At 47.6% G+C, this 23,653-nt stretch overlaps 1 protein-coding gene across 4 annotated transcripts in view; it reads left to right on the top strand.

Annotated features, from left to right (window-relative positions):
- SNAP47 (synaptosome associated protein 47) overlaps positions 1 to 22,599 on the top strand; it is a 95,645-nt gene extending 73,046 nt beyond the window's left edge. For all 4 annotated transcript variants that reach the window (XM_054717164.1, XM_054717163.1, XM_054717162.1 and 1 more), the window contains exons 4-5: positions 6,437 to 6,561; positions 20,963 to 22,599. In XM_054717164.1, the coding sequence (XP_054573139.1) occupies positions 6,437 to 6,561; positions 20,963 to 21,109 (272 nt within the window). In that variant the 3' untranslated portion in view covers positions 21,110 to 22,599. The remainder of the gene's footprint in view (positions 1 to 6,436; positions 6,562 to 20,962) is intronic.
- The last annotated feature ends 1,054 nt before the right edge of the window (positions 22,600 to 23,653 follow it).

Below are 23,653 nucleotides of genomic sequence, written 5' to 3'. Positions count from 1 at the left end.
TTAACACATTCTTTAAAGATGGCTGCTGGCGGGAATTGGATTACCTGTTCTTTTGGGGGAAGGGTCTATCCCTTCCTCCATTAAAAAGGGTGTAGCTTTAAAACCTCTTCATGGCAAGAAAAGAGACCTTAAACTTTCAGAGCTTTAAATTTTAGGTAGCAAAATTAAATACTTAGCATTTCTCAAATCAATAATACTTTTACATTTTTAAGGATATATTTCAAATAAAATAGAAGGCATATTCAATTAATAGATTAACTTCTGTCATCTAGACTTTATACTAGGCATACTCAGATCAACATTTCAGTATTATATCATTTTAATACATTTATATCAGTGAACTTAAAAGTTTTAAGTTTCCAGCTAATAGGCCTGGCAAAGCTGCTAACTTAAAAAAAATTTTTTTTCTACTGGGGAAGTCAAGAAGCAAACCCATAGCTATTCACATGTAAACTTTCTACCTACTTCCTGCTGGTTACTTGCCTCAGGGCGGGAAATTTCAAAAGAGCCTTGGCAAGCCCACCTGTATCCGCCATCTTTAAAAACATGGCGGAAGATGAGGCCCTTTAAAATGGCTTTCTCGGGGAGTGGCGTCCATATTGGATCTCCACGTGTCTCCCTTCCCCCACCTCCTTGCTTCTTAGTGGGAAGATTCAGTGATGGTCTGGCTTCTATTTTTATTTTATTTACTTTTTCAGTTTTTATTTATTTATTTTTTCATATATATTTTATTTATTTTTTTACAGAGAGGAAGGGAAAGGGATAGAGAGTTAGAAACATCGATGAGAGAGAAACATCGATCAGCTGCCTCCTGCACGCCCCCTAGTGGGGATGTGCCCGCAACCAAGGTACATGCCCTTGACCGGAATCGAACCTGGGACCCTTCAGTCTGCAGGCCGACGCTCTATCCACTGAGCCAAACCGGTTTCGGCAAGAAAAAGATTTTTTAAGATAAAGAATTATTGGCAGTTGCTGAGAAATTCCTTTAATCCTTTTCTACTTGGTTACAAGTCTGTGGTAAACTCTCCTGTGCTGAATCAAGAATTAAAGTAGGGCCGAAACCGGTTTGGCTCAGTGGATAGAGCGTCGGCCTGCGGACTCAAGGGTCCCAGGTTCGATTCCAGTCAAGGGCATGTACCTTGGTTGCGGGCACATCCCCAGTAGGGAGTGTGCAAGAGGCAGCTGATCGGTGTTTCTCTCTCATTGATGTTTCTAACTCTCTATCCCTCTCTCTTCCTCCCTGTAAAAAATCAATAAAATATATATTTAAAAAAAAGAATTAAAGTAGGAATAGGAATTTTCTCTGGACCTTCTGTTGAGTATCGTTCATGCAACTGCTTTCTGACCTTTTCCCACATTTCAACAACAAAAATTAAGAAAGAAATCAAGAATCTGACTATGCTTAACAGGATCTTTGAAAGCATTTTTGAGGATTACCCATGTTTTACACCCAGCTAATGCAATTCACAACAATACACTCCCCCTACCTTACAATTCCTTAAATCTGTGGCGCGTGCAATTCTTAGGAGCGAACCCTTGCCTCTTACCTCTTGTTGCCTCTTCTGCCCCACGTTGGGCGCCAGAAATGCGGGGGCCTGATGCGGTGGGGGCCAGACATGGCGGAGATCTCCCTTTTCCACGTCCTGCATGGAAAGAGAGATGAACTAACTGGTTCCAAGTGGAGGCGGCCAGGGATTGAGAAATAATGGAAATAAAGAAAGAAGACGCAGAAATAGATTTAAAGCTGGGAGCTGGGTGGGACGCCATTCATTCTCTCTGGTGGAGAGGCTGCAACGACGACGACCCGAGCCACGCAGAGCATTTGTTTTTATAGGCCTAGATTTACATATCTAGTCCCGCCTCTGCCGACACCTGGGCTGCTATGAAGTCAGGACTGATTAACATGTCCAGCCTCATTGGGGAAGATGTTCCCAGGGCGTGGCTCTGCCTACGCCCTGAGTTCAGCTGACGATAATTAAGGAAAATGCCCATGTGTCTTCCCAGGCAGCCCTCTATACCCTCCTTGTCACAGAGCTCCACCATGTTTTGTGGGTTGTTGGGCATGGGGTTTCTGATAGAAAATAGGGCACAGAATGTAATGAATGAGATAGCAGATGCGAGCACGCTATGTGTAGCACAGAGGTCACACTGCACAAAATTGCTGGGCCTGCTGTTAGGGACCCCACGAAAGGTAGGATGGCAGGCTCTGACGCTAGAGCCCAGGTGGCAGACAGGGCTGGAGAGGAGCAGGAAGCGAGTCCAGGGCCTCTGCAGTCACAGGCAGACTGTAGGAAGATAGGTGAGTGCAAGTTCCATAGGCCTGTCGTCAGGAAGGGCAGGCTGGACCTCTTGGGCACAGGCTGAGTCTGCTGACCACAGGCCGAGCATCATCTTCCTCCTCCAGGAGGCCATAGGTCTGCTTTTAAAGCCTTTCGACTGATTGTATCACGCCCACCACATTATCTAGGACAGTCTCCCTTACCTAAAGTCAATGATTGTAGGCCTCCTCTATCCACACTACAAACACTTTCCCATAAACACCTAGATTAGGGTTGGATAGAATAGCTGTGGCCTGGCCTTTCACGGTAATGGATCCAATGTGTGTGGGATGAGCTGACAGATGGGTTTTCATCTCGGTGCTAACTTTAGCCTCTGGGTGGGAGGGATCCCTGCAGAGTGTCTTCTTCTGCTCTGAGCAAGAAGTTCCATTCTCCCTTTGCGAGACCACCCTACCTCACAGAGTAGATGTACCTTACAGCTGTGGGTTTGGAGAGGCTCAGGTAATGAGAAGTGATGCATTTGGAAGAAGCCAGCATGTTGAGTTTAGTAAGTGAGATGGCATCTGACTTGCTAGAAACTTCTCTGTGTCTTCTGCAAGCCTAGTGATGAGGGCCAATTTCTCACTGTCGCCTGTGTTGTGTCTGCCATCACCTCTGTCTTTGCTGTTCCACACTGGAAACTGCACAGACAGTGGAGGTGGAAACAGTGACTGACATCTCAGAAATGGATTCCTCTCCTTGATGAGGTATTTGGGTAAAATATGTGGCCAGTAGGTGGCAGTCTAGTAACAGGAGACAGGTATTTGCCTTGGGTGAGTAGAACTTTCCAGAGACCTCTGAGGTAATATGTTGTGTGGGGCGGTGAGGGCCCTGAATGACACAGGTGGGCAGTTTCCACCTTAGGGAAGAGCAGTTGCAAAGTGCTATTTTTCTGCATAGTATCTTTAAATAACCTTTCAGATTTTAGAATAAGTATCAGACTTGCAGAAAAAATAACAAGGATAGTTCAGAGTTCCCATGTCTTCCACACTCTTGTTGTCACCCGACATTAGTGTCCTTTATTGTCATAACTAATGAACCTATACGGATACGTTGCTATTCTCATAAGTCCATATTTTATCCAGATTGTTTCACATTTTACTCTTTCAGGATCCCACGTGACGTTTAGGCAGCGCATGTCCTTGTACCCTTCTTGACTGTGTCAGTTACTCAGACTCTCCTTGCTTTAGTGGTCTTGATCGTTCTTAGCAGTTGTAGCATGCTCCCAGGTTGTCTCATGGTCCTGGAGTGACAGGTGTGGGAGGAAGCCCACAGATCCTTCTCCAGCAGAGCAGGCCTTGCCTGGCACTATTAAGCGTTCTGGAACTGATTTTTGGCCTTGTTGTTTACTGACTGTCACCTTCTGAGAGAGTCCTTCCCTGACCACCTAATTAAAGACACCTGGTCACCCACTCACTCACCCCATGGAAATCTTGCCTCACACTTGCCCTCTGGTGCCGCCCCTACTGCTCAGTCAGGTCCTCCTCGATGTCTCCTCCTTCCTGGGAAGTGAAATCATCTGTAAGTTTCCTTTTAGCTGGAACAATGTGTGCTTAGTTTGGTTAAAAGAGATAATTAATGACTTTAGAGTCAAAAACCATCTTATACTGAACCAAATTAATTTTTCTCAGAAGATATTTCAAAGCATTGAGGTAACTGAGTCAGTAGCTCCAGTGTCAACACAGCACTGGGGGTGGCCAAAGCCTTGTGCTGGGCGGGATCCCACTGAGCCCATGGCTTGTCCTGAAAAACATCTCTGACTTAGTATGTTCTAGGAAGAAATATCCTCCATTTTGGCTTTCTGGTTGTAATAATACTCTTTGGCTAAACATTCAGAAAGAGTATGCCTCTGTCAGTAATAGAGCTATAGGTGTTGAAATGGACACCAGAATACAGTCCTGGGCACAGAAGCTAGTCAGAGAGATCCTGGAGTGATGCTGAAAAAATAAACAGGGCAGTTCCAAGCAAGTTCATTAAAAGGTGTGCAAATGGAATAACACTAGGATTGCTGCAGATGGAAGGGCCAAGTGCAGGACCTGTGTGGGGTGGAGAGGTAGGTGGGGCCAGCATGCTGGGGGTGGGGTAGGGGACAGACTGAGCACAGGTGCATGCTGAGTGAGGCCAGAGAACTGCTGTTCTCACAGGCCTATGAAGTACACTTTGCCATTGTGTCATCACAGGTAACGCTTTAACGTCATGTCATGCGTAAGGTGGCCTCTCCTTTAGGCTAGTAATAACTAGTAGGATACGCCCTCTGTTCTGCCATGATAGCTTCCAACCCAGCTCTGACAGTGCTCTGCTGCTGACCGACACTTTAGAAAAGGGACTTTTCATATGTGACATCCCAGTGAGGGACACTAGACCACATAGGAACAATGGGGACCGTTCTGATGAACAAGCCCCCCAGGATGTTGGAGTAGGTGGGGCTTTAGCAAGTGTAGAACACAAGTTACGGCATTGTTTAGGACTTCAACTAGCATTTTCCTAAAGAATGGCCTAGAACAGCAGATATTCGAGTGCATGGTTTGCAGTAATGTTTTGTCTTGTGCGACTTTTCCAGACCTAGCGATGTGGTCCAGGTGTGGTGCTCTGTACAGGATGCGCTTCTCACTCGCACAGTTAGAGATGGGCTGGGGAGGGCTGGGGTCTTGCTCCGGCAGACTTACTCCTCTGTTGCCTGCGCTTACTCCTTTGGCCTGGGCCCTTTTCTTCCCGGGACCCACCTGCTTCCTGTCTCATCTCAACCTGCTTTTATCCTGAGGCCAGGCACTCTTCTTGTAAGAATTTTTTTTTTTTTTTTTAGTAAGAATAGCGGGGGAGCCGAAACCAGTTTGGCTCAGTGGATAGAGCATCGGCCTGCGGACTGAAAGGTCCCAAGTTCGATTCCGGTCAAGGGACATGTACCTTGGTTGCGGGCACATCTGTGTAGGAGGCAGCTGATCGATGTTTCTCTCACATCGATGTTTCTGACTCTCTATCTCTCTCCCTTCCTCTCTGTAAAAAAATCAGTAAAATATATTTTAAAAAAAAAAAGAATAGCGGGGGCATTTTTGTGTGCAAGTTAGGAGTGGCTGACCTCTCCCACCAAGGAGAAGCCTGCGCAGTCGGTGTGTCCTGAAGGCCACCAGCTAGGCCTCAGCCCTTCAGGCCCAGTGAGAGCCTTACTGAGACAGGCTTGCTTCTCCATTCCTTAGCTGCTGTCCAAGCCACTCTGATGAAAGGCGGCTCTGCTCACCACCACTAGGGCGCTGGGGGAAGGAGGTGGGGGTCACCTGTTACCCTGCTGTGCCCCCATTCCACTAAAGCAGAGAAGGCTGCTTGGAGCATCTGGTGCTGGTTCTCAGATCTGTGCACTTTCTGCCACCTGCTCTCCTCTCCAGCATCCTAATCAGTAACTACTGTGTACCTGAGGTGGTCCGTGCAGAAGAGTAGGCAGCAGATTCTAAGTGATGCCCTTATCTGGGTTCCCAGGGCCAGGGTTCAGGTGGAGTCAGTTCTTTAAATAAAGGACAGGTGGCATACCGCGGGAGGGGCTGTGAGCCACCTGATTAGCAGCCTCTATTCAGGCTGCCCTTCTGCTCCTCGGGGACATTACCCAGGCAGGTGCTGTTTGAGCGGAAACCCATTCTGAGCAGTGCCTGGCCTTGTGCTCTCAGACTTTCCCTCCCTTGTGGCTCCATAGTTACCTTTGTTTGGCCAGTCAGCTGGCCATCCCAGTGCTCTCTAGACCCAGAGCGTCCTGAGGGATTCTGAGGATTCAACAACTACTATCTTAAACTTTAAATCTATAGTCTTCTCTCATTAAGAAAATGATTAATCCTGGATAGGGGTCTTTCTTAGAGCCAGTTATAGAACCAGACCCCAGGCATTTACAGTGTTTCACTGAGATCGGGGTGGGTTAAGGAAACCACCCTGGACTGGAGTGGAAGACAAGACTTGGGCAGGCCCCACAGCCGCTCAGCTTAGCAGAGGCTCAGGGAGGGGACCAGCAGGCACAGAGACTGCAGATGGAGAGATGTCCTTGGCCCAGAGAGCAGGAACGATCTTTGTAAAGTCGTGAGTACTTCTGCATTGTGTGCATTATGGAAGATGTCACTGCTGTTTGACTTGCATTTCAGCGTCCAGGCCCGTGGACTGTGCCAGGCACCGAGAGCCCTCCTCGGGGAGCCAGGAGGGCAGGCTGCTTCAGCTACAGATGAGCGAGCCACTCATTTCTGAGGAGGACACTCAGGAACTCAGACAGGTAACATGCATTTGGGGGCTCCATCCTCCCTTGCAGGTGACTCTCTTCTCTTTCCTGCCTGAAAAGGATTCTCCCTGGCTTGTACTTGCCTCTCACCCATAGGAGCTGCTGAGACACCCAATTGAGACATCCATTTGAGAAAGACAGTGCCCATCCCGAGTCCTTGTGCTCTGTGCATGCACACAGCACAGCCTTCCTATGCTTCCACCCATGCACATATGTATACACGTGTGTGCATGAGTGCTCATGGACACACATATGGGCTATGTGTACATGTGCTAAGTCGGTACATGTGTGTACATGTGTGTGCTGTGCCTTGCTGAGTCTGTACATGTATGTGCTGTGTGGGTGTACGTGTGTGTGTGCTGTGTGTGTGCTATGTGTATGCTGTGAGTCTGTGTATGTGTGTGAACTTATGCAGTATACATGTGTGTATATGTGTACTGTGTGTGAGCTGTGAGTTGTTTTTTGTGAGTGTACACGTGTGTGCTGTGTGTGTGTGTGCGTCCAGTTGAGGGCATTTGTTCTGTCATCTCTCTCAAGTGCTCAACTAGATTCTGAAGAGACTGGCTACTTTGTATCCAGGAAGTTGAAATTTAAATAATATTTGATAGAAATACTTTTAATTTGTCTTCCCTATCTTATTGCTGGGCAATAAAATGGCTTTTTTACGCTTTTAAATAATTTTGAAGCAAATACATAGACATTATTTTTTATTCTTAAATATTTCAGTATGTATCTTTAAAAGATAACTGTTTTTAAAAAAACAACATTATGTCCGACCAGTGGTTGAGTGTCAGGGCACATGCCTGGGTTGTGGGCTCAATCCCCAGTAGGGGACATGCAGGAGGCAGCCAATCAATGATTCTCTCTTATCATTGATGTTTCTATCCCTCTCTCCTTCTCTCTTCCTCTCTCTGAAATCAATAAAAATATATTTTTTTAAAAAGTTGGACATTTGGGTAAATTGGATCATATATCATTATGAAGCAATATTAAATTATTTATTTACCTAAAGTGACAATAAACAAGTATCAAATAAAACCAATGACAATATATTTTGAAAAAATAAATAAAAATAAGTAAATAAATAAAAACCAATGTCATACCATGCTTACCTTAAGAAAAAATAAAAAGTAATTCCTGCTGTCATCAGACATCTCCCTGTCATCCTTCTTCAGGAGTGTGTTGTGCATTTGTAGTTCAGGAGCCCGTGAGGCTTGAGTGCTGGGCCCGGTGAAACACCTTAATGCATAGCTTGCCTCTGTCATCTTTTCATTTTCCTTTGCAGTTTATTCATTGAAATCAGCATTTTGCAATTTGTATCTTCCTGACTTGGTTTCCCCAGGGTGACCAGTATGCTCTCTGTAGGTCAGTATATAGCTCTACAGCCCCATCAGACCCAGCTCTGCTTTGGAGAGACCAGTTCATTGGTGCCGCACACACAGGCCGGGCTGAGGGACCCCCTCCCCTGAGTGCACGAATTTCATGCACCAGGCCTCTAGTTTATTAATAATTCACAATTAAAGTAACAGATATGTGTCTGCCCAGGCATAGAGTCCTTAAGCTTAGCCCTTTCCTTTTGGGGAAAAAAGTGTTCATCTTTACTGTGGGGTAATTTAAATATACATGTTTTGTCACTTTTTCCTCCTGGTCTAACTTAGTCACTTTTTGTAATGACATAGAAATGCTGCTTTATAGCTGCTACTAGCAAATGTGGCAGGTTCCTAATTGCTTCCAGAACACGTGGCTCTTGTCTGCTCTGGGCTTGAGAGCCCTTGATCTATAAAGGCTGACGTGCCCATGCTCCTGAGAGTGGATGGGAGCATGGTCTCAGGCTGGTGGGATCTGGAAGCTGCCCCCTCCCCCCATGACGTTATTGAGGCTGAGGAAGGAACCTGTGGCTTTGTGATGGGGGATGTAGGGATTTTATCTGTTAATTCTGAAGGTGGCTGTGCAATTTGAGAGGACCCTTCCTGTGAAAGCCATGAGTGATGGGAGAGGTCAGGATAAATGCACCCACAGCCCCTGAGAGCACATTTCTGTGTAGTTGGTCCTGACTGTCGTCAATAAGTCTTATTAGCGAGCCTGTGCATTAGTGCTGGAAACAGTGGCCAAGTGAGCCAGGACTTGCCTCAGGGCTGAGGAAGTAGTAACCAGTGACTGGACAGGGCTGCTGCAGGAGGGGCAGGGCTTTCTACTGTCAGCTGTTCACTCTCCCTCCTGCAGGGAGAGCCTAGTTTCAAGAGATGATCTTTTAGAGGTTAATCTCATGTTTCCTTATTTAGAGAGGAGATCTCACTGTGTAATGAAACTCAAGCATATGGAGGAATGAGTTAAATTTCTGGGGAGAAAAAAATGCACACGCATCCTCAATTCAGCTGTGGTTTCTGCTACAAATGCTATTAAAGTCATGTGAAATGGGTCTTGGTGACTTAAACTGCAGTTGGTGCTGAGAGATGGTGCGCCTGACTTCCTGGGGCGGCAGCTCCTTGTGGTGGCCATGGCTGCGTCACTGCAAGAGGACCCCTGTGGGGGCTGGAGAGCGTGGTTTGGCTGGGACGGGCTTGGCAGTGTGCCCTGATTCCTGTCTAATGTGGGATGGGCCAACTTCCCCTGCCTCAGAACGGTGGCTCTTTATTACAGTCTGTCACTGCCACATGTTTGATGCAGCATTTGGAGATGACAAAACCAAACCACATTTGGCTTCCTCTGAGGGCATCTCGGTTTCATGGCATTTTCTTTATAACTTCTGAACCTATCAACTCCTCTGTCTTGTCCTGCGTTTGGTCTTTCTTCTTCCTGCCTTCCTCTTTCACCAGGAAAGAACCAGATGAGAAGCTGGCACGAGTCTGGTATTTTAGTTTATCCAGGCAGGTTTGGGGCAGGCTCCCACCCTGGTGGATTGCAGGGAAGGTGCTGTGTGAGCCCCAGCACTGAAAACAGCAACGACAGGAGACTTGAGCTGATGCCCTTGTCATTCCCCATGAAGAGGGCCACAGTGTGGCTGGACTGGGGGACCCTCGAGGGTGGACAGGCAGGGAGGACCTGCAAGGGGTGTGGCACAGACAGTGGGACTTTCCTGCCAGGCAGGGAGTCAGAAGTGTGTCCTGTAAGCAGCTTGGAGTCACTGAGGATTTTTTGAGTGAGGAGTGGTGGGATAATTTCAGACTTGAATACCTCTTCAGGTTCTCTTCTTGTCCTGTGCCTTCTGAACCTTCTCCAGACTGCTAATTTCATTTATTAATTGGGAGAGGAGGTGTGGTTATGATGCTTTGTTTTTTTTTAATGGCTTTGATACCAGTATAGATATTACCAGTGAGCTGGGCCACTTATTTCAGTATCTGTTACTTTAATTGTGAATTATTAATAAACTAGAGGCCCGGTGCACGAAATTCATGCACTCGGGAGGGGTCCCTCAGCCCGGCCTGTGCCCTCTCACAGTCTGGGAGCCCCTGGGGGATGTCCTACTGATGGCTTAGGCCCACTCCTGCCACCACCACTGCTCTCGCCAGCCGTGATCCCGGCCTCTGGCTGAGCAGTGCTCCCCCTGTGGGAGCACATTGACCACCAGGGGGCAGCTCCTGCATTGAGTGTCTGCCCCCTGGTGCACATCATAGCAACCAGTTATTCTGCTGTTCAGTTGATTTGCATATTACCCTTTTATTATATAGGATGTTCCTTACATCACATCCTATGTCATTTCTAAATGTTAAGCCTTTCTAGTTAACTGAGAAAAGGTGCTTAGTAACTTCTGACATCCACACACCATTGACATTTTAATAAGAGGACATGTGCCCTAGGATGAGCCCTGCATTAGGAATCAGGGTCCTGGCACTGCTCCTGGCCCTGCCCTGTTGGCCCATAGACCCAGGCAGGTTTGCTCCTTCCCTGGCCTCAGCCGCCACCACTGAAAGGCGAGGCCCTGGCTTCCAGTTCCCACTGTCTACTTCTGAAACTACCATGATGAAATGAAAGCTGAATTATAAAAAGTGCCAAGCTTTTTAAATATCCATTCATGATTTTTCTGTCTGCTCTATTGGTTAACTAGGTCATTGGTAACAATGAGCACTGCTTTGAAGGACAGCAGACATGCAACACCCCCCACCCCACCCTGCCTGTTGTGGTCCCTCTGAAATTTCCGAACAGCTGTCAGAGCTCTTGTCACATTGAATGTGGTCACCTATCTAGCATAGACCCATGCTGTCTGTGGCAATGATTGTTCAGAGTGGGAGGGCCTGTCCAGGCATGTGGCTGTGTGTCCCTTGCAGCTGACAGAAGGCTGTGCAGGTGTGGTGGACCTCCCTCACATAGAAGCCATGGCTAAGCCTGGGCTACATGGTCCAGATGCCCGTGCACATGAATCTTGGGATGCATTCTGTCCCTTCCACTGCTCTGGGCACTGTGGACAGGGAGGGACCTGCCAGATAAGGAACTCCAGAACTCCAGACCATACCAGCGTCCGGGTAAGCCTCTTCTAAAGCAGCTGCATGGCTGCAGGGGGTGGGACGAGGGCGGCAGGATTAAAAGAATGACTTGTTCTCCCTGGAACATTTTCCTGTCTTCTCAGTCTGCACTTAAATGATCCTCAAGTCTTAAAATCAAGTGTTTGATTATTTTGTTATTGAGTGCCTGGCTTTGGATGGTTATACTAGAGGCCTGGTGCACGAAAATCGTGCACGGGGCGGGGGGTGTCCCTCAGCCCAGCCTGCACCCTCTCCAATCTGGGACATCCCTCTCACAATCCAGGACTGCTGGCTCCCAACTGCTCGCCTGCCTGCCTTCCTGATTGCCCCTAACCGCTTCTGCCTGCTAGCCTGATCACCCCCTACCCCAGTGGTTGGCAAACTCATTAGTCAGCAGAGCCAAATATCAACAGTACAACGATTGAAATTTCTTTTGAGAGCCAAATTTTTTAAACTTCTTCTAATGCCACTTCTTCAAAATAGACTTGCCCAGGCCTGGTATTTTGTGGAAGAGCCACACTCAAGGGGCCAAAGAGCCGCATGTAGCTCACAAGCCGCAGTTTGCCGAACATGGCCCTAACCATTCCCCTGCCAGCCTGATTGATGCTTAACTGCTCCTCTGCCAGCCTGATTGCCCCTAATTGCCCTCCCCTGCAGGCCTGGTCACCCCTAAATGCCCTCCCCTGAAGGCCTGGTCACTCCTAACTGCTCTCCCCTGAAGGCCTGGTCACCCGTAAGTGCTCTCCCCTGAAGGCCTGGTCACCCCTAACTGCCCTCCCCTGCAGGCCTGGTACCCCCCAACTGCCCTCCCCTGCAGGCCTGGTCCCCCACAACTTCCCTGCAGGCCCAGTCACCCCAACTTCCCTCCTCTGCTGGCCTGGTCACCCCTAACTGCCCTCCCCTGCAGGCTTGATCACCCCCAACTGCCCTCCCTTGCAGGCCTGGTCCCTCCCAACTGCCCTCCCCTGCTGGCCATCTTGTGGCAGCCATCTTGTGTCCACATGGGGGCAGCCATCTTGTGTGTTGGAGTGATGGTCAATTTGCATATTACTCTTTTATTAGATAGGATAGAGGCCTGGTGCATGTGTGGGGGCTGACTGGTTTGCCCTGAAGGGTGTCCCGGATCAGGGTGGGGGTTCCCTTGGGGCGTGGGGCACCTGGGTGAGGGGCCTGTGGTGGTTTTCAGACTGGCCACGCCCCCCAGCGACCCAAGTGGAGGCCCTGGTATCTGGGATTTATTTTATCTTCTATAATTGAAACTTTGTAGCCTTGAGTGGAGGCCAGGGCTGGCCAGGGCAGGCAGGAAGCTTGGCTTCCTCCATTGCTGGGGGCAACCCAAGCCTCCTGCTTGCTCCAGCTCCATGGCCGCCGCCATATTTGTTGTGATAATTTGCATACTTGCTCCTGATTGGCTGGTGGGCGTGGCTGGTGGGCGTAGCAGAGGTACAGTCAATTTGCATGTTTCTCTTTTATTAGATAGGATTATATGTAATGAATATGTATTATATATATTATAACCATGGTTTTTATTGTGGTAAAATATATACATAATGCAAATTTTGCCATTTTAACCATTTTAAGTGTACAATTCAGTGGTATTAGTTACATTCAAAATGTTGCCTCACCAACACTTATTTTCCTTTTTGAAAAATTTAAAATTGTTATAGCCATCCTGGTGGATGTGAAGAGCCATCTCGTTATGGTTTTGATTTCACATCCCTGGTGACTGACATTGTCGACCATCTTTTCATGGCTTTATTGGCCCTTTGTATGTCCTCTTTGGAGAAATGTATATTCAAGTTCTTTTCCCCTTTATTAATTGGCTGTTTGTCTCTTTGTTTAAGTTGTAGGAGTTTCTTACATATTCTAGATATTAAATCCTTTTCAAATCTGTGGTTTGCAGAAACTTGTCTCATTCTGTGGGTTGTCTTTTGACTTTCTTGATAATGCCCTTTGACGCAATACTGGTCCCAAGCCCTGCTAATGAACTGCAATTCAATCCTGGCACTAACTACCCATTGTTAGAGCAGACTCCACAGTGGTCTTGGCCCCCAACAAGACTGCCCCTCCTTGAGACACCAGCTGCACTGGGGTCCACCTTCTGACCAATGGGCTACAAATGTAGGGGGGTTCCCATGAACCCTCACAGGCTTGATAGTTCATGAGAGCTACTCACAGAATTTAGGAGTTCACTCTTCTTATGACTACAAAGGATGCAGATTGGAAACAGCCAAATTAAGAGACATCTGGGGTGAAGTCTGGGAGGGGCCCACCTGGAGCTTTGTGCCCTCCCCAGTAGAAGTGGTGTGCCACTCTTCTTGACACATCAGTGTGTTCACCAGCCAGGTGGCTTCACTGAGCATTGAGTGTCCACAGTTTTACTTAGGTTCATGAAGAAGTCCCGTTCCTCATTTTCTGACTGATTTTGTCATGAAAGGATGTTGGGTTTTATCGGTGTCTTTTCCACATCAATTGAGATGGTGTTCTAGTAACATGGCTTATCACATCGATTGATTTTCTTACATTGAACCACCTTTGTATTCTGGGATAAATCCCTGGGTTTGGTTTGCTAGTATTTTAGTATGGTGTGTTTTGATTTGTCTCAAAGAATTTTACTCATTTCTCTTTTTGGCCTATTGGTTAAAATATGTTAATTTAGCCCTTGGCAATTTGTTCAGTGGTTAGAGTGTCGGCCTGCAAACTGAAAGGTCTCGGGTTCAATTCCTGGGCAAGGGCACATACTTGAGTTGCAGGTTCAATCCCTGGCCCTGTTTCAAAGCATGCAGGAGGCAACCAATCCATGTGTCTTTCTCCTGTTGATGTTTCTCTCTCTTTCCTCCTCCTCCTGTCTCCCTTCCACTCTAAATAATCAATGGAAAAAATATCCTCGGGTAAGGATTTACAAAAGAATATGTTAGTTTATACATATTTGTGAATTTTCTAGTTTTCTATATTTCTAGTTTCATTCCACTGTGTCAAGGGAATTTACTTTTTATTAAGTCTTTTTTATGTCTGAGGCTTGTTTTGTGGCCCACCATATGGTCTGTCCTAGAGACCCTAAGAAGAATATGTGTGTTCTGCTGATTTGGGTGGAGTGTTCTGTATATATCTGTTAGGTCCAGTTGATGTATATTATTGTTTATGTCCTCTCTTTCCTTACTGATCTTTGTCTGGGTGTCTTATCCATTACCAATGTAATTTTATTAACTTTTTAAAATAGCAGGTATTAGGTGGTTTTTAGTTCATGCTGGAAGTTGGTTTGTATGGTTTTTGAGCTAGTGTTGGGGAGAATGTTTAACCTTGTGTCCTCAGTAGCATATGTCTGTCTGTCCCATCTATAGCACGAGGTCTGGGGATTATTTGTTGGAGACTTGGCTTGAGGTGGCCAGAGAGTACCTTTGCCACATTAGCTGTGTGGCCTTCGGCAAGCTGCATGTTTGCTCAGTGTTCCTGTCGCATTTTCTCGGACAGGGTTCCTCCTCAAGGCTGTGTAGGGATGAGGTGAGGAGGCTTGCACTGTGTGGGGTGGAATTGTTTCGTGAGCTCTAGACAAATATGTCAGTGAGGCTTTGATTGACTGTGACCCTGTCAGCTCTGAAAAGCCACAAACTTAATACATTTTCCATATGTTTCATACTCTGAGAATTGCCCCACCGAGGCATTTACTTCCACATGTAAGAGGAACCTTCAGTTAATTGAGTGTCTTACTTGGTGGGGATTCTTTGTTCTCTTAAAAACCTGGTTCTTGTCATGGGAAGCTCTGTTTAGGGTCTGGTGGCAGGTTGGCTCCCAGGACCCCTTCCAGTCATGGGAGGTGCTCACCTGTGTTTGAGTTGGAGAGGCCATTTATAACTGAGGACTGACCACTCCCTGCTGTGTAGTTGCAGCCCTGATTCATCAAGCGGGTTTGTGCTCAGCTCTACCCTCTGCCCTGAGGGGGCATGAGAAAGGGAGCACGCAGGGGGCCCTACAAGAGAACCCTGTGCCGGGGCCCAGGAATGCAGCAGGGGGATCTGATGGGACATGGGTGGGGGGTGGTCTATGAGTGTTGAATGTGACAGTTTGTAGCCCAGAATGTTCTTTACAACCTCTAAAGCTTTAGCTGTGCTAGAAGCCAATTTTTCCCTCTTACCCTTCTCTATAGCATATTAATGGCCCCAACTGGTAGAACTATTTGGAGTTGCAGACAGCTTGATTTATCCCAGCTCTGTTCTTAAATGGTTGCTAATTTCTCACTGCAAGAAAATTCAGTCTTGCAATGAGTCAGCTTAATAACAAGATGAGGGCAGACAATCTAACTAATACTAAACTCATTTTAAGTGCTTAATATTAATATAGTAATATTCAGAATCCTGGATTTTTATCATGAAGTAGAGCAAAACTTTTTTTTTTTTCTGACTATAAGTTGAGACAACAACTAGAATTTTGTAGATATTTTGGAAATGTCAAGGCTCTCCTTCGGTGCACCATGCTCTTCCCTTGCTTCAGTGACACACATGCCTCAGCCCCTCAGGGGCGCAGCTCACAGCAGAGCTCAGGGTTCCGATGGCTTGGTGAGGCACAGACGTGTAAACACGTCTGTTTTGGTGAGTGGACCTACTCTACTGGGTAAGCTATTTTTCCATAACTTATTTTTTGTTTTTAGAAACAAAATGGAAGTGGTTAGAAGGCTAAAATGCCTCCATATCTGTTCTTGTGTTGACCCAGACAGTGCCTATGCTGCAGTCCTGAGATCTGTGGTGTTGGAGGATGGAGGCGCCATAGTATGTGACCCAAGTAGAGGTTCTTACCCTTCCAGTAATGTCTGTTCTGCCCTGGGCCATGTAGTGCCTCCCACTTCTGCCTGAGTCTTCTTGGCTGCCCCACCCCTAATCACTGACGTTGGTGAGCGGGCCCAGCATTTGCTTGTGGGACCGAGCCTCCTGCACTGGCTCTGTGGGCGCCTGTGACCCTCGTGCTAAGGAAACCGAGTGCTCCTGTTTCTTCATGACCCTGTGCCCGGGCAGTGCTGGCACATGTGCTTTTGTGTCTTCCTGTACTAAATGCACTGTGTATTTCTTTGGAGTTTATAAGGTTATTTTCTTGTAAAACTCAATGCCCTTTAAACCAGATAGTTCAACAGAGGTCTGAATAAGGCTGGAAAGAAGGCTCCTGGTTTATTTATCAGTGTCACATGGACTCGGAGAAGAGTCCGCGTTGAGCCTGGTCTTAGACTCAGAACCCAGTGAGGGCCCATCTGAGAGGCCAGCTAATATTTAGAGGCTGGCAGCGTCTTATGTAGATGACTAGACAGCTTGTCATCCTGGGCCACAGAAGTAACAACTGTGTTTAAGGTTTGGCCAGTCTTCCTATTCTCCATTCTTTCCATCCCATGTTATATGGAATGCATGCAATGACATTTAATTACTTCAATCCCTGTCTTAAAGGAAAAAGACGCAGGACCAGTATTCTGAGGTATAGTAATTTAGAGGTTTACTCGGGAATTATTTTTGTACACTTAGTAGCTGTAAAGATTTCTCTAGTATTTTTGCAAAATTAATTTCAAGTACCATTTTTGGCAGAGTATCTAAGGGTCTCAACAGGCTGCATAGAATGCGTGCTATAGGTAAGGCCATCCTCCAGGAGACTTTTTCCAAATCAAAAAATTTGGCAGGAACCAGCCCTTGTTTGCACTACAGACTCAGTAAAATGCTCAACTTCTTCAGGCATGTCAGCTGTTCTTGCTCACAAAATAAATGGTATGCGCCTGTTATTACTGTGCTGCTTGAACATAGACTCGGGGAAGGAGGTATTCTTGCTTTTGCCACTGTTTAATTGTGGACTGGGAAAGAGGCAGTCGATTCATCCTCCTAAGGAAAGTGGCCGGCCGAGGGACATGTAGGACACACAGGGACTGTCATGTGGCAATGTGGTACAATGCTATGTGGCACAGTAGCCACTAGCACCTGTGGCTACTGAGCACTTGAAAAATGGCTGGTCCAAGTTGAGATGTGCTATCTATATAGCACATGCTTACTTCCTTTGTTTCTCATTCACACCAGCTTGCTAGGACTTCATATAAAAAAGATTATAAAATATCTCATTAATAATTATATCAATTTTATATATGAAGTTGATTTGGTTAAATAAAATATATTATTAAAATGAATTACACTCATTTTTTAGTTTTTAAAATGTGAGTAAGTGGAACCTTGGTTCTCAAACTTAATTAGTTCCAGAAGGCTTTTTTATTTATTTAACTTTTTAAATCCTCACCTGAAGATATTTTTCCCATTGATTTTCAGACAAAGTGGAGGGAGGGTTGGTGGGAGGCAGGGGGATGGGGGGAGAAACATTGATGTAAGAAAGACACATCAATTGATTGCTTCCTGCATACACTGGGGCCTGGAATTGAACCCATGACCCTTTGGTCTGAGAGCCGATGTTCTGACCACTGAGCAACCGGCCAGGGCCAGAAGGCTCTTTGAGAAGTGATTCGTTCCAAAACCAAATCATTTTTTTCCATTAGAAAGTATTCACAGCACAGTTTCCTGAGATATTAACAATGCGAGGTTAGCGGTAAACTGACTCATTCGCTCATTCTCGTTTGTCACTTGTTAGGTCAAGAACCGAAGTTTTGTTCGACAACCATGACATTATTTTCTGTGAACAACTTGGTTAAGAACTTAATTATTCAACATGGGAGATATTAAAGAACTGCAGTTTGACTGTTTTAACAAATTTAAAAATTACAAGTGTGGCTCTCCTTATACTGGACCTCTTGCCACTTTTGCTGAGGGCTCTATGAGCTGGCACAGTCCTCCCTTGGTGTGCGAATGGCTTGCCAATCCTGGTGGTGGCTCTTTTGCCTTTTTCTTAAGGGATATTTTCGATTTCTCTCAGTGTCCTGGTATGTGACCTCTGTTATCGGTGTGACAGTCATGTCAGGGTTACACCAGGAGATGCATCCTGAGAGCTTAGGAAACAGACAAGTCACCCAGCACCCTCAGCCTAGTTTGTGAAGCAGAGTGACTTTGAGAATTAACAGAGAAAGGATAGTTAGGGCACACCTCCAGGCCCCATAACTCAGCCTTACTTTGGATGACTAGGGAATGAGGAAACAGAAAACAAATCTGTGTGCACACTCTAAAGCCAATTTAATTTTCTGTGGGAGTGGTTGTTGGGGTGGAAGGAAGGCGCCACCAGAGTCACTCACAGTGCTTGTCTGATAGGCCTGGTCTGGATGTGGATTTCGGTGGACTCTTCTCTAAGTTCTCTGTCCTGAGCTGCACTGAAGGGAACCGTGGCTGCCTGCTTTGAGCCCGTTTCCACCCTCAGCACAGCACAGCACAAGGGTGGCTGTTTACAGTCCGGGGCCTGAAGGACAGTTCAACTGGAAATGAACTTGACCACACTTTGATATGATTTACGACAGAGGGTGCAGAGAGAGCTGTAGGGGTCTGTGCAGCCTGATCACTCAGCTCAGGAGAAAGACCTCGGGGTTTCAAACCAGCTGCACATGTGCGGCAAAGGCCAATCTCCAGGGAACATTTTGTACAAGTATCTGATAGAGCAGTCTTCTTATCACACTAACAATGGAGGTAAGTTAGGAGGGAATAGTTGACCAGAGAAAACGTCATGAAAGGACCTGCATGACATGGTGGTGAGCTCTGATTTTTTTAGTACGCTGTTTGGGCCTCAGCCCTGTGAGATCATTTGAATGAGAGATGGAAAAGACCTCCTGTATTAGGTCATCCAGCCCAGCCCCTCCAGAGCCGGCTGACCCTTTGGTATACTTTCCAAAGCGCTGTCCAGTTTTTCAAGTGATTCAACTGATGGAGTTTCCACCAGCTCCCAGAGGGTGCAGAAAGGTGGTGCCTGGGCTGGATGGCCCAGTTACGATCTACTGGTGTCTCAGGATAAAGATCCAGTGACGATGCTGTGCTTGGAGAGATGTGGGGTTGTCCTGCCTCTGCCACCAACCTGGGTGTGACTGCATGGATGACCTCAGCTCTGCTCGTCCCTGTCCCTTCCACAGATGGGGTGGCATTGGGCACCTGCCGGCTGAGCGTGCTGAGGCTTGGCTGAGGTACCACACAGCACCTCACAGTTTTCACATTTGTAACCTCATTGGAGCCTCATCATTCCTGGCTGATCTTATTATCCTTCTTCGCATCATCCTGCCTTGACTCTGTTTCTTGTTAACCTGATGAAGCAGTCCCCCCAGGCAGTGGGTGGTGGCCAGGTGATCAGGCATTTCTTGTGACTCTTAAGTGTAGAGCTGCCATGTGATAGCCCAGGTACCGTCCCTGCCTCCTGACTCTATATGGGGCCATTCACTCTGCTCCCCCGGGGGTAGCATTGTCCTGGACCACCTGGTGGGACCCGGGGCTGATGTCATTGTGAGGCATGATGTATTATCAACATACTAGAGGCCTGGTGCATGACATTCATGCACTGGGGAGGGGGGTGAATCCCTCAGCCCAGCCTGCACCTTCTTGCAGTCCGGGACCCCTTGCCGGATATCCCCTGAGGGGTCCTTAGCGCTGCTATAGAGGCAGGGCTCCCACCACCGCTGCGGTGCTTGCCAGCTGTGAGCCCCAGCTTCTGGCTGAGTGGCACTACCCCTGTGGGAGTACACTGACCACCAGGGGGCAGCTCCTGCATTGAGCATCTGCCCCCTGATGGTCAGTGTACATCATAGCAACCGGTTGTCCCACTGTTCAGTTGATTTGCATATTAGGGTTTTATTATATAGGACTGGACTTGGGGTCTTTTGGGGTGGTCGTCCAGGCTGATAACTGCTGACATCCATCTCTATGTGACATGGCAGTTGATCCCCTGGGACAAGCAAGGCTCCGCAGTCTCTCATACTGCTATTCTGTGTTCCTGCTGCTTGGCCTAACCAGTGATTGAAAGTTTCCCTAAAAGAGGCATTAACATTTATAGCAAGTAGTTGGTCATTATAATTTCTCTTAAAACTATTCCTTTTGTCTGCTTGAGAATATTAAATGTTTCAACCCCAGGCTCAAGTAAGAATGTAGTTAAAGTACATTTCACAATGCAGTTTGTCTCAGTAGACTTGTGATAAAACGGCCACTCTTACTGGTTTACCACTCTTACTGGTATGAAGGCTGACACTCATGAGTCACAAGTGGGGGAGGGCCTTCAGTGCAGCCTCCACCCTGTGGGCGCCCACCAGCCTCCCCTGTGGCATCGCTGTGGTTTGTGGCATTTCTGTGCCCTCTGTGTGTTCTCACCCTGGTCCCTTCTCTACCTCCTGGAGCCCCAGGCCTTGTGCTTCCTGGTTAGTTCCCTTGTTTCTCAGTTTCTCAGGCTCAGGGCATGGGGGACGGGAGGTGGGGGGTTGTGCTATGTGATTTGAATTATTAGTGCTATGTTCTATTCTGCCTTTTGTATTTGTATGTGAAATATTTCAAACACACAGACAAAAGGATTTTGCTTTTCTTTTTACATATTGTTTTTTGAGCTTCAGTGTTCAGTTAGGTACTTGGGTGCAGACAGGTAATTAACATAACGATTGGGCAGGAGCTGGAACTTGGATCCTAGTTGTCGGCCCCAGCTCTCTGGTTCTCCTGTGTCTGTCGCCCCTCTACTACCGCTGGAATTCCTCATGGATGTGGTAAGGCATTGGTGACACAGCATACTGTGGGCTGGAACAGTAATGCCCCAGGGACTTGAGATCAGACTGCTGCCCGTGTCTGGAGCAAGGCCAGGGGCAAATGCATCATCTTCCAACAGCTCTCCAGTCAGTGGCAGAGCCGAGCTGAGACCCACACCCAAGCTCTGGCTTGGCTCCATCGTGGGACAGAGGGTGGGTTATCCCCACTGACTTATAAAATTCCTTAAGCATTATAAAAATGGTGGAAAGAAGTATTGTCTATTTTGAGAGTTTAAGGAAAGTAAGCCCCTCCTGTCTTTGTGCTTCTCTCCAGATCCTTGGGAAGCTGAAGGGTCTTGCCTTGGATGCCGAGGCAGAGCTGGAGAGACAGGACGAGGCACTGGATGGCATCGCCACTGCCGTGGACCGGGCAACCTTAACCATTGACAAGCACAATCGACGAGTGAAAAAACTGACTTAGAAGGACAGGGAGGGTAGAGGTGAGAGCTTTTGATGAGAATCGCATCTCAGTATGTTGTCCTCAACCCCTGCATGCTGCCTTCAGATGACGACCACAGGAGGTCATTCTCAGGGCCAGAGAGAAACTTGGTCCTGCCTCGGGCATACCTGCCTCAGGACAAAGGCTGCTGTGAAGGCCCTGGGCAGCCGCGGAGGGAGGGGCCCTCTGCAGGCCCTGAAGGTGCAGCTGCAGGAGAGGAGTTCTGCTGTGGACACAGCAAACGGCCTCCCGCCAAGGCCTCCCGAGCTGCTGGTGCCGTCAGGAGCACCCATGCACTCAAGCACGTGGCTGAGCCCCGGTGAGCCCTGCACAGCTGCGTGGTGGCTCTTCATTCAGAGGCTGGTCTGCACCCAGCGCTGAGGGACCACTTTGCATGGCTTTATCCCAGGTCTCCAGCATCACCAGTAGCTGCATTATCATCCTTCTCGTAAAAGGAAGGTTTAAGCCTCTGTGAATAAAATCTGCTTTTTCCTAACTGCGGGTCTAAGCACTGCAGGTGTACCTTGTATCGGCACAATCCCTTCTCCAGGACCACATGCCTGAGCCTGCTCCCCTCTGGGCCGCTAAGCGACCCACCACCCTCACTTGTTCCATCTCTCTGGTGGGCAGGCCAGTTTCTTTTTGGTTGTATTTTCATTTTCTAACTGAAGCTAAGAGTCTAGCATACCTTAAGGTCATCATATACTAGTAAACACCTGAAATACTATTTCACTGCCCACTTTTTAGCCAAGGTGAAAATAGTACATATTGCACCTGTTTAAGAGGTTTTGGTTTTTGCTTTTACTGCCCCATTTCTATCCAGAAACAAAAGAGAAATGCTAGTGTTAGGATTTTTTGTGAAGATACACATTGATGCTGCTTTTTGCTTGGTTTGGAGTCCATGAGCGGGCCCCTTGGGGGATGAGGGGAAAGTGGAGGAGCGTGCATCTCCCAGACCACTTTGAAATAGCATCCTGGGAGGCTGTACAAAGAGAGGCTCCTTAGATCTTGAGGAGTGTCTACAGTTCCTGGGATGGCGCCTTCAGGCCCTGTGCTGCTGTGTTCGGAGTCCTGGGTGGGTTCAGGGAACTGCCCTGGGCAGTGCTAGATTTCTGAGCTGACCTTAGCAAGTCCACACAGAGTATACGACAACAGGAGTGTGCTCTCCAGGTCTGGAGGTCAGAAGTACAAGGTCAGGGTGTTGCAGGGCTACACTCCCTCCTGGCACTTAGAAGCTTCCAGTAACAGAAAATCCATCTGAGTTGATGACTCGAGCCCAAACCACAGAAACCTACCTGTTTAAACCCACTAACAGTTGCCTAACTGAGGCAAAAGCACCAAAAACCCTGACACTAAGAACTCGCACAGCCCCTGCTTCCCACCCAGGTGCTCACTTCTACCTCCCACTGCTTCCCACCCCAGGTGCACTAACTCCCCCTTTCCTGGCCCCTCCACACCAGGTGCACGAATGCTTATCTTTCTTGACCCCTCCCCCCCCCACCTAGGAGCACAAATTCCAATTCCTTAGACTAGCACATCCAAGGCGATGCAACTTCACCCTCCAGTGCTCCCACTGCCAGGTCTCTGTCTTCATCTTCACTGTCCCCCTCACCTGGTGCACTGTCTTCACCTTACACTTTCACCCTAGGGAAAACATGAGGGGAGCGGACCTTATGATGCTCAGATGCTAGACCGGAGAAAGGAGGTCAGCAGGCAGCCCAGTGATCTCTTGCATCCAGATAGCACGTGCCCTGATGGCTCCCACCGAGCGGATCAGGTCATTAGACCCTCTAGAGCCATTATCATCATCATTAGTTGGCATAGAGCAGGGTGTCTCTGGTCCTGCTTTCCCCCTCCTGAGTTGGAGCTTACCCTCTGACACTGATGTCGGGCCTATGTGTGGGGTTGAGCACTTCGCATGCATCATTCCTGCACCAAAATCTGCCCTTTACCCTGTCAGTATTTTGTAAGTTTGTTGTCACCCTGTAAGGTGTTTGCAGTTCCTAAAACTTAATGTGAGCTTAGTTACTCTCTCTATGAAGGTAGACACAGTGCAAGTCCTTCGAATGCAACTAAATGAAACGACTCTGACATTTTATCAGAAAAGGCTGATTCTGCCCCGCTGGTGTTGCTCAGTGATTGGGCATCAACCCCATGAACCAAGAGGTCACAGTTTGATTCCTGGTCAGGGAACATGCCTGGATTGCGGGCTCAGGGATGTCCAGGAGGAAGCTAGTCGATGATGTTTCTCTCTCATCCATGTTTCTCTCTATCCCTCCCTCTTCTTCTCTATCCTCTCCCTTCTTTTCTCTCTAAAAATCAATAAAAAGGTGGGCTGATTCTTTTGTTAGCTGAGGGCAGGGGTCAGCAGACTTTCTGTAAAAGTACAGTGAGTAACTGCTTCATCTTTGGAGCCATATTGGTGTCTGTCATGACATCTTAGGTCTGCTGTTTACGTGAAGACGGCCTGGACTTGTGAGCAATGGGTATGCTGGTTCCAATAAAACTACCTTGGAATTCCATGTG

Source organism: Eptesicus fuscus, chromosome 6, assembly GCF_027574615.1.
Source record: "Eptesicus fuscus isolate TK198812 chromosome 6, DD_ASM_mEF_20220401, whole genome shotgun sequence".
Classification (NCBI taxonomy): domain Eukaryota; kingdom Metazoa; phylum Chordata; class Mammalia; order Chiroptera; family Vespertilionidae; genus Eptesicus; species Eptesicus fuscus.
The sequence above is the reverse complement of the archived record's forward strand: the minus strand, read 5'-3'. Positions and strand labels throughout refer to the sequence as shown.